Source organism: Rana temporaria, chromosome 1 (genome assembly GCF_905171775.1).
Source record: "Rana temporaria chromosome 1, aRanTem1.1, whole genome shotgun sequence".
In the NCBI taxonomy this organism is placed as follows: Eukaryota; Metazoa; Chordata; class Amphibia; order Anura; family Ranidae; genus Rana; species Rana temporaria.
Genome location: NC_053489.1, coordinates 336056161 through 336068040, shown reverse-complemented (window position 1 = coordinate 336068040; position 11880 = coordinate 336056161). Strand labels below are relative to the sequence as shown.

The window sequence follows — 11880 nt, the reverse complement described above, 5'->3', positions numbered from 1 at the left end:
GCTGCTGGTAATTGATTGGGCCTGTACTCTGCTTTTCTACCCCAAATAATTTGTCTCAACCCGCTTGACACAGCTGTGTAACAGTGTGGATGTGAAACCTTCACTAAACGGAACAACCCCACATAACAGTGTGTATATAGTGTACCTTTATCGCTATCTGGGCATCCGTTGTTCCACCTGTTAGAATAATGAACAAGCCTCACACCAATTGTGATCAACCAACATGTAAGTTTACTGGAACTAGTTTAAAGACAGTAGTTATAATAACTGCATCAACATACAACTTACTATAATAGTGCAATGAGTGTACACAAATTATTAACACTTAAAGGTCCCTTGAGCCTCTACTGCGGCGCGTCTCCAAGTGGGACTAGTGCTCAGAGTGACAATGCCTTGACACTGGTCACCTTCCCACTTCCAGTACGGCCGCACCAAACATACCAATGCAAAGATATCAACACAGCACAATACAGTTTCTCAAGCGCTTCCCCTGAGGTATAAGGCAGCCTTTTGTCTTACTGTATCCACAGCACAAACCCTCCCAATGAGAAGTGTGGTCGCTGGTCTTCCTTTCTTCGGCTAGCGATTATACTGCAGTGTTTGTAATCCAATGGTTTAACAAGTAATGAAGTAACATAACTGAAGAGTGATAACAATTCCTGCTATACAACACACTTGTAGATGCCTTCGGAGTAGGTATAACTTAATCATCAGTCAGCCCTCAATGAAGCATAGGCTCTTAAACCTGATTGAACTCAGTCTATTTGAATGAGACCTCCCCGTAGGACTACAGGTCCCAGCAACACTGTGAAATGAGTCTAAGTGTGTTACGGGTGCAGTGGCGGCCCGTCCATAGGGGGCGCCTGGGCGCCACCCCCCCTCCCCCAAAGCCAGTAAAAAAAAAAAAAAAAAAATTTTTATTTTTTTTGGCCCTTTAAGAAAAAAAAAAAGGCCCTTTAACAGCACTATATGCTCAGGGTGGGCGCCGGTCACAGTGGGCTGCTATAGCGTCATTGAAACGTCATGCCAGTACAAGCAGGCAAGACGCTTCATTTGCAGGTTTTTTTGAAGCTATGTGGCTATGTGCTGTGCGCCACGAGCCAATCACGCTACAGTGTCTGAACAGTCTCCACTCTAATTGGGTCCTGCTGCTTCCTCTCTGCTAAAGGAAATGGGCGGTGCTTTCCAGGGCAGTGTTACTTTCGTTTTGGCTCCCGGAGGAATCTAAGGTAGGAAACGTATTAAAATACTTTGTTTGTCTCATTGTCTGTCCTGTCCACCCCATCATGTCCAGGCAGCAGCTTGTGCTGTATGCTCAGCCTGCACTGTGATCGGACTAAGAGAGGACAGGAGGGAGGGGGGAGGGTGCCGTATCCCATGCTTCACCCAGCAATCAGAGCCTTACACATCTCCTGTCTGTGTCTGTGTGTGAGGGCTCTGAATACAGCGTCCTACAGCTGTGCTTAACAGATCACTTATCTCTGTGTGTCTATCTGGTCCCCCCCTCTCTCTCTGTCTGTGTGTCTATCTGGTCCCCCCTCTCTCTCTATCTATCTATCTATCTATGTGTCTATGTATCTATCTATGTGTATATCTATCTATCTATCTATCTATGTGTCTATGTATCTATCTATGTGTCTATCTATCTATCTATCTGTCTATGTATCTATCTATGTGTATATCTATCTATCTATCTATGTATCTATCTATGTGTATATATATCTATCTATCTATCTGTCTATCTATCTATCTATCTATGAATCTATCTATCTATCTATGTATCTATGTGTCTGTCTATCTATCTATCTATCTATCTGTCTATCTATGTGTCTATCTATCTATCTATCTATGTGTCTATCTATCTATATATGTGTCTATGTATCTATCTATGTGTATATCTATCTATCTATCTATCTATCTATCTATCTATCTATCTATCTATCTACGTGTCTGTCTATCTATCTATCTATCTATGTATCTATCTATGTGTATATCTATCTATCTATCTATCTATCTATCTGTCTATCTATCTATCTATCTATCTATGTGTCTGTCTATCTATCTATGTATCTATCTATCTCTCTATCTATCTATGTGTCTGTCTATCTATCTATCTATGAATCTATCTATCTATGTATCTATGTGTCTGTCTGTCTATCTATCTATCTATCTATCTATCTATCTATGTGTCTATCTATCTATCTATCTATCTATCTATGTGTCTGTCTATCTATCTATGTATCTATCTATCTATCTATGTATCTATCTATCTATGTGTATATCTATCTATCTATCTATCTATCTATCTATCTATCTATCTACCTACGTGTCTGTCTATCTATCTATCTATCTATCTATCTATCTATCTATCTATCTATCTATCTATCTATGTATCTATCTATGTGTATATCTATCTATCTATCTATCTATCTATCTATCTATCTATCTATCTATGTGTCTATCTATCTATCTATCTATCTATCTATCTATGTGTCTATGTATCTATCTATGTGTATATCTATCTATCTATCTATCTATCTATCTATCTATCTATCTATCTATCTATGTATCTATCTATGTATCTATCTATGTGTCTGTCTATCTATCTATGTATCTATCTATCTATCTATCTATCTATCTATCTATCTATGTGTCTGTCTATCTATCTATGTGTCTATCTATCTATCTATCTATCTCTCTATCTATAGCTCTATCTATCTATGTCTCTCTCTTTATCTATCTATCTGTCTGTCTATCCAATTATCTATCTATCTATCTATCTATCTATCTATCTATCTCTCTATAGCTCTATCTATCTATGTCTCTCTCTCTCTTTATCTATCTATCTGTCTATCCAATTATCTATCTATCTATCTATCTATCTATCTATCTATCTCTATCTATAGCTCTATCTATCTATGTCTCTCTCTCTTTATCTATCTATCTATCTGTCTGTCTATCCAATTATCTATCTATCGGAATATCTGTCTGTCTGTCTGCAGGTCCCATTGTCTGCGAGTGACGTTGGGGGGGGGGTTTGGGTTGGCTGGGGTTTTGTTTGCGCCCCCCCCCCAAAAAATGGAGCACCAGCCGCCACTGTACGGGTGTTAAATAACTTCTGGGCGACAGCCCTCTCACCACTCCAGGTCTGGAAAGTTGTGAACCTCCGCTCCGGCTGTCTCAGTCCTGCTGCCAGTCAGCACTGTCACACTGCTCCGCTCCGCAAGCAAACCGGACATCCACTTTGCTCCTTCAAGGGTCCTGGGTCCTCAGACCCGATCACACTGCCTCTCCAGCACACTGTGGTAAGGCAGAGTCAATGAATGTTGTTCTGCTCTGCACAATGTAGGCCCTCTTCTGAACACTCCTTCACAGATCCTTGCAGGCAGACCATGCATCCAGAAGAGACAGAAAATGGCTGCACTCTGCCTTTTATTACCCACCCAGCATGCAGTTCAGCCATTTAGTGTTCATGGGTAAGTGAGTGAGCATTATGGGTAAGTGAGTATCTTCACAGTCAATAAACATTTTCTGCTCTGCCTGTGTAAGTTAATATATCTCTCTCACATTGGCATTTGGCTCCCTCTAGTGGTATGCAATCTTTAGCATTACATGACAAAAATACCAGTGCTACATATGCATATAGCAGTAACGGAATGTCCACGACAGGTGTCTTTTTCTGTGCTCTTTATTACCCAGCCGGGTAAAAACATTAAAACTTGTGATGAAGAGTAGAAGTGAAGTAGAAGGAGAAATAGCAGACTCAGGCACAACAATAGGGAAACAGTCCTGCTCCCAATAATGCTTTGTATTCTTCGCCACTCTAGCCAGAGTGGGTATAGCGTACCTGGACAGGCCTACTCTCACTGACCTGGCAGACAGAGTACCGCTCGAACTTGAAGGAAAAGTCTCTGCCACAAACCCTCCTGAAATGGACTCAGGGAAAAGCCTCTGCCACAGGCCCTCCCTGTGTTTGTGATTACGGAGATGATCCTCCTTGATAGAATTGCGTCTGGATCTCCTTCAGATAGTTTCAGGTACCGACTGAGAGGTGACCAGTCTCTCAGTGTCCGGCTACCTTGATCCCCGGTGGTTTGTCGAGACCCTATTGGATCACCAGCCTCTCATTGGCTCTCCTCAAATGGACTCCCCACCGAACAGCTATCCTGCTTGGGATCTTCAGGATTGGGAACCCAGTCGACTACTGGGCTCCCTGCCACAGCTCAAATGTTCCGGACCAACATGGTCCCGTAACCAGGAACACTGCGTGGCACGCGCACACCGGCCTGGAAGGCCATTACGCCGGGGCGCCGTGATGCGCAGTCACCCTAAAGGTGGGTGCCGCACTCCGAATAACCCAGACTAATGGCGTAGTCATAAATACCCTCCCCCAGCATGCACAGCGAGGCTCAACCCTCCTGATAGACTGCCGAGGAAGAGCACCCAAACCTTGACTCCACTGCTGCCACCCATCGCCCTGGGGTAGGATCTACACCCCAGTAACAATAGACAGCCCACAGCACAGCCAAGCTGAGACAGAGACCAGTTTTGAACATAATAATTGGATCAGAGTCAGTTAACACTCTGATCCTTCTCTAAATTTAGCTAGCACCAGTACTTTTTAAGTAACCAGGCGCTACACGTGTTTGTACATTTGAGTTTTGTGTGACGGATTTGTGTACTGACCATCCGAAAATCAGACGTGGAGCTGTCGTTCGCCTAAAATTTACTAGCCTGTCATCCAACATTTGTTGTCCGAAAATTGGAAAACAATTGTCTAAAGGAGCATACTAATGGTAAGAGTTTCGAGCAACAGCCTCTCAAACGATAAACCCCTTCTGATTTTCGTACTGTGTGTACTAGGCATTACAGTGTACGTACTGCTACACTTAAAGCACGGGCACTATGTGCAATTGGGTCTGTAGGGGGGGGGGGGGACCGAAAAATTGGTGTTAGTTCCCCTTTTTCCATTTGAAAAGGTAAACTTGCCCTTTGGAGTAAACTCCCATGTATGATTTTTACCTATAGGTAAGCCTATAATAAAGATTACTTTCCAGGTGTGTGCACAGTGTGTGCCCAGTGTGCCTAGGCACACCCTAATCACCTTGTGCGCATTAGCTTAATCACTCTGTGTGCAGGTGGGGAGATAGGAATGATCTCCTTCTTATCGCACTTCTTTCACTGCGCTTGCAGGGAGATCAATGTACCGGGGTCATATATAAGGATGAGCTCAGGCGTGTCTGCAACTAGCACGTGCAGAGCCCGCCAGTAAGTCAGCACTGCACAGCGCTAATTGCAGGCAGTGAGACATTTTCCTGATGCACGGCTGCAGAAATCAAGGAATGTCTCACTGCCTGATTAGCACTGTGCAGTGCCGACTTCCTGGCGGGCTCTGCGAACACGCCTGAGCTAATCCTAAGTCATATATAAGTAGGCAAACACACATGCATGTGTGTTTGATCTTTTTAGTGAGTGAGAAACTTGTAAAGCGCAACACATGCGAACTGAATCGCCTCTGGGCGCTGTATCCATTTCATGGGTAAGGAACCCCTAGACCTCAGAAGAGATGGGTTTTAATCTTTCTTCTGAAGGCCAAGTGGTCCGACTCCAGTCGGATGGTGGTTGGTAGTGCATTCCACAGCTGAGGTCCCTGGACTGCAAATCTTCGATCTCCTTTGGACTTGTATCTATCTGGCTTTGGGTATCTGGAGTAGGTTTTGATTGGTGGATCGCAGAATGCGATTGGGGTTATGGGCTTTTATTTTTTCGCATAGATATTGGGGGGCGTTTCCTTGAATACACTTATGCGTTAGGCAGAGTGCCTTGAAAGTGATTCTGTCTTTTACTGGCAACCAATGAAGGGATCTCAGTGAAGGTGAGATTGATTCCCATGTTTTTTTACCTGTCACAAGTCGCGCGGCCGTATTTTGAACGACTTGCAGACGAGTGATTTGTATAATTGTTCCCACCACGACTGCTATGTCCTCTTTCGGGATAAAGGGGGTGAGTCTGCGTAGTAGGCGCAGCTGGGACACGTGGTCACCCTAGCACAGCCTGGTGCATTAGAGTGTGTACCATCGTACACACTCTAATGCACCAGGCTGTGCTAGGGTGACCACGTGTCCTGGATTGCCCGGGACAGTCCCACATTTTGCAGGTCTGTCCTGGGCACATTCATTCCAGGACAATACAGTGTCCCGGAATGAAACTGACACAACCACCCCCCCCCCCCCCCCGGGCCAATCTGATGCCCCCAAAAAAGCAGTCACATCACCGCTTTACTCACTGACAGTACTTGTCCTGGCTGGGAATACCTGGAGAAGCGCAATCCCTGCCCCCTGCTTGTGATTTGAGAAATCATAAATCCTGCCTCTTGTGTCCAATCACTGTGCTGTGATTCGTTACAGCACAAGCTGATTTTTTGGTAGTTTGAAAATGTGGTCACCCTAGGCTGCGCACACCTATGGCTTACCTATTGGTACAGTAAATATCTTGTAAACATGCATCGTTTAGAAGACATTTGGTTGAGATGCAGCAGGTGACATCACCAGCGCATGCACTCTGCCATTCCTTCAGAGCCGTGCCGTAAACAGTGCATGCGCCCGGGAGGGACGGCTTTGCCAAAGCCTGCATACCTAGAAAGACAAGGTAAAGATGGAAGCTCCTTCAGCGGTGACAGCAGAAGGCTTCATTTTCAGGTCTGTCATATTGTGCTAGTATGCAATGCATACTAGCACATTATGACTTATGCCACGTACACACGATCATTTTTCGGCATGAAAAAAACGTAGTTTTAAAAAAATGTAATTTCATATGATCGTCGTGTGTGGGCTTCACATAATTTTTCAGGTCCAGAAAAACGACAAAAAAAAAAAAAATTCGAACATGCTGCATTTTTTAACGTTGTTTTTCGGGTTGTAAAAAATGATCGTGTGTGGGCTAAAACGATGCTAAAAACTTGCGCATGCTCTGAAGCAAGTTATGAGATGGGAGCGCTTGTTCTGGTAAAACTACCGTTCTACCGTAAGCACATTCATCACGCTGTAACAGACAGAAAAGCGTGAATCGTCTTTTACTAATAAGGAATCAGCTAAAGCAGCCCAAAGGCGAATGGAACTTCCCCTTTATAGTGCCGTCGTACGTGTTGTACGTCACCGCGCTTTGCTAGATCATTTTTTTTAAACGATGGTGTGTGGGCAACGCCGTTTTAATGATAAAGTTGGAAAAACTTCGTTTTTCAACATGATGAAAAACAAAGTTTTTTTTCATGCTGAAAATCGATCGTGTGTACGCGGCATAAAACTGCCCAGGACCTAGTTTCATTTATTTTTTTGGATGCGGTTTACTACCGCTTTAAGAAAATTAGTTCAAATAAAATGTATTTCACTGATATGTAAAAAAACACAAAACACTCAAAATAAAAAAATACAAAATAGTCAAATAATATATATGCTAAAATGTGTCAGTTTGAGAAAACAGTACAAAAAAGCAAATGACTTGTTACGTTGCAATTGGAAAGTAATATGGAAATAAAGTACAGAAAAATGGACGTGTTTGCTGTTGAGAAGGGAATTGTAAGGCAGAACCAGTGAGAGAGCAGTTTGTGTGGGTGTGCGCAGCAGAGGGGAGGATATAGTGCATGCAATGGAGGAGGGATTCAGCTGTGTGACCCTGAACTAGGAAACACTATCTGACCAGACAAGCTGGGAGAGGGGGACTGTATCATATCACCATGAGAGTAACCACCAGTCTAATGAAGCTTGGCAGACTCAGCCTCTCTGCTGTGAGTACACAGAGCACCTCTGACACTACTGCTTGCAGTCAGCTTTGGCTGCAGCACACTATTTTAGCATGATAGTTATGTCCTATTACTTTGTAAGATTTCTAGTACCCAGAAAACCTAAAACGTCTGTCTTCAACAGCTATGCTTCTTAGAAACATGTATGTAAAAGTTCTTGTAGCTGTACAAAACCAACAGTATGTTTCACTGTGAATGTAAAGGTACACATGATATGTAACCTGCTGATTTTTTTTTTAAATGCATCTGTATATGAGACACTATGGGGGTTATTTTACGAAAAGACAAATCCACTTTGCACTTGAAATTGCACTGAAAGTGCACTTGGAAGTGCAGTCGCTCTAGATCAGCTGCACATGATTGGATAATAAAATCAGCAGAGCTTCCCCTCAGATTTACAGCGACTGCACTTTCAAGTGCGCTTTGCACTGGTAGTGCAAAGTGGATTTGCCTTTCGTAAATAACCCCCTGTGACCCCTGGCAAGAACCTTACTTAATGATGGGTTACACTGTCAGTTGAGCTGCACCAATCTGCATAGATTAAAGCAAAGGTGCAAAGAAAACTATTGTTTTCTACATATCCTGTCCACACTGTATTGCTGCGTTGAAGTGTGCTGCATAAAAATGACAGTAGACAGTGCAACACTCCTTACCGCATTTCGCCGTAGCGCTTCACACTGTGGTACAGACAGTTGAATGGAATGTCATTTTGTGGCATTTCAATAAAGTTAAATAGAGGAAAAATCGAATCACACCCCTTCTACAAATCACACACCAACACATGGTTGCTTAACATGTTTAACAAAAATGGACCTTTGCACTGCTATGACGTGATCAAAAACTATCTTTAAAAAAAAAATAGTAGCTGCCCACACCTTAAATCGCTCTCATGTGAACAGAAAACAATTTAAAGGATCACTAAAGAGATTGATTATTAATTTTTTTTTTTTTTAAATAAAAACATGCTATACTTGCCTCCACAGTGAAGCTTGTTTTGCACAGAGTGTCCTCGAACCTGGTCTTCTGGGTCCCTCGGCGGCTGTCTCGGGGCCCCCCCCCAGCAAGGACTCAACACCTTCATGCTCACGTGCTCGCATGGTGTTGAGTTCTTGCGGGCGCGCTCCCATAATACAGCCGGGGGCCATAGCCGCTCACTGTATCACTCGGCCACACCCCCCGCCGCATCATTGGATGTGATTGACAGCAGCACGAGCCAATGGCTGCGCTGCTTTCAATCCATTCTCTGTAACCAATCAACGGCCAGGCTGAGCGGCAAAGAGGATGTCGGGGGTGAGCGCGGGACTTTCGAGGTGTCAGGTAAGTATAACGGGGGGGCTGGGGGGGCCAGTATTGAAGGATGTTTTTTCACCTTAATGCATAGAATGCATTAAGGTGAAAAAATGTTTACCATCACAACCATTTTAAAAAAACAAATAGTGCAGCACTACTTCATATACCTAAAAAGTCGCCACACAAGTGGTTTTTATACTTACTGTATATACACAGATCAAAACGATATATTACAATTTAATACATTTCGTGAAATGTGCGTTAAACCGTCCCACATGCAAGAAAAGGTAGGTATGTGGGCCCTAAATATAAGGTGGGCGTATGGCTGATGTTTGTAGTGGAGGAAGATTAAAGTACACACGGTTTTATGATTGTGGATGCAGAATTTGAGGAAGAGTAAGTTAAGAAGCTCGCAGAGAGATGTTTTTGCATATGGGACGGTTTTATTAATGCACTTTCCCAAAATATATTTAATTGTGATACAGGGTTTTGGTCTTGTGTGTAGAAGTAAAAAGTCACAACATTAAGTGGATTTTATGGGTATATGAAGTGGCACTGCACAATTTATTTATTTATTTTTAAAGGCAAAACCTAACTCTTAACCTATTCCCACGCACATTCTAAGCCCAATCTATCTAACCCTGTAAAGAAAAGATCGCTGTACTTACCTATTCTGACGCTGCACCGGTCACCAGTGGCGCCCTTTGCGTGCAGGATAAAGACAATAACGTCTGGGAAGTGAAAACACCAACAGGCTTAGGCCCCTTTCACACTGGGGCGGGAGGCGTGGTGGCGGTATAGCGCCGCTAAAAATATACCGTCGGAATTGCCGCGGCATTCGGCCGCTAGCGGTGCGGTATTAACCCCCGCTAGCGGCCGATAAAGTGTTAATACAATGGGGCCTTAGTTGTTGGCTGTTTTTCCTACACACTGAAGTAGCTGCTGGCACAGAAATGGCAAGTATAGCGATCTTTTCTTTACAGGGTTAAAGTAGGAGTAGAGTTAGGTTTTGCCTTTACTTCCACTTTCCACAAGTGTATGTCAACCAAAAAACATTTTGCTGGTTTTAGATAGAGCGGGGCAAGAAACTCTCTTGTTGGGTTTTACTGCTCTCCAAGGCTTTATTAGGGAGGTTTACCCTCACATTCTTTTCTGATGACGATGGTTTCACCAGACAGGAGGAAAACCTTGCACCAGACAGAAACAAAAATTTCAGGGGTTCTAGCTCTCCACTGTTCTACCAAAAAAAAAACATTTTTATTTGAGCAATCTTCTGGATGTGTCTTCAGCCTGGTTCCCTGCTGTGCGCTGTGGTTCTACCCCACTGCAGGACATAATGGTGACCTCGGGGCCAGCAGAAGGAACCACAAAGTGAAGCAACTAGACAGGCATTCAACAACGTTAAATGCCAAAGAATCCTCAGCATGGTTAGATCTTCATGGTATTGTAGCCAAGTCCCAGGCATCTCCAGGCCTAATGGTGACCTCCAGAGTTGGGGACAGATGACATCCTGTGTAGAGTGGGTTATGAGGCATGGTGGGTACAATTTAAGATAGATTAATGGGCACCAGACACCTCTTGAATGCAAAGAGATTTATTTTCTCTTAAACAGAACTGTGGGTTAGGGACAGGACACCCTTTAGTAGTTGCAGAGCCGTCTTTACTGCAGGGCAAACGGGGAAGATGCCCAGGGCCCTGTCACTGTTAGGGGCCCAAAGCAGAGCCGCCCGTTATGCCCGCGTGCTGCCCGCAAATCGGCGCTGAAAATCATCAGCGGTGTGCAGCCAGTGCTGCTTTCTTTTTAGAATGAGGAGCGGCCCTGGCCGTGGGTGGCCTTGAGTTCCACTGATGCTCTGGCCCGCCCCTTGCTATGCGTGCAGTGTTTAGTGACCAGTGTACCTCGGAGGAGCAGGGGAGGAGTGAGACCGCGGAATGGAGTGAGACCACGGAATGGAGAGGAGTGCTGCCTGGTTCCTGCTTTGTCAAGTAAAACTAGGCAGCGGCTAGCAGTGTGTGTGGAATGTGGAGAATTATTTAGATCAGAGGCTGGAGCTGAGCTTGCCAGGACAAGGTAAGGTCTTCTTTCTCCTTCCCTGGCTCCCTATCCCCATGCCATGCCATGTGCCGCACACGGCACACCTATGCCCATCAAGCAATGAAATTAAACACTGTGGGCCAGATCCAGAGAGAGAGAGAGAGAGTACGCCAGCGTATCTACTGATACGCCGGCGTACTTTCAAATTACCCGCGTCGTATCTTTAGTTTGAATCCTCAAACCAAGATACGACGGCATCTGGGTTCGATCCGACAGGCGTATGGCTTCGTACGCCTTTGGATCGTAGATGCAATACTTCGGCGTCCGCTGGGTGGAGTTTGCGTCATTTTCGGCGTCGGGTATGCAAATGAGCTTTTTCCGACGATCCACGAACGTACGCGCGGCCGTCGCATTCTCTTACGTCGTCTCTAGTCGGATTTTTACGGCGTATAGTTAAAGCTGCTATTTTGCGGCGTATAGATAGACTTGCCATGTTAAGTATGGCCGTCGTTCCCGCGTCGAAATTTGAATTATTTTTTTATTTTTGCGTAAGTCGTCCGTGAATAGGGATGGATGTAAGTCACGTCTAAGTAAAAAGTTGCGACGTCATTTCGCGCAATGCACGGCGGGAAGTTTTGAAACGGAGCATGCGCAGTTCTTTCGGCGCGGGGACGTGCTTCATTTAAATGAATCACGCCCCCTACCCGCCGATTTGAATTACGCGCCGAGAGATACACTACGCCGCCGTAACTTACGG

General features: G+C 44.5%; 1 protein-coding gene across 1 annotated transcript in view; it reads left to right on the top strand.

Moving 5' to 3' along the window:
• The first annotated feature begins 7639 nt into the window (after positions 1-7639).
• Positions 7640-11880, top strand: part of LOC120946437 — a 35303-nt gene continuing 31062 nt past the window's right edge. The window contains exon 1 of the mRNA XM_040361139.1: positions 7640-7783. Coding sequence (XP_040217073.1) covers positions 7733-7783 — 51 coding nt within the window. The 5' untranslated portion in view covers positions 7640-7732. The remainder of the gene's footprint in view (positions 7784-11880) is intronic.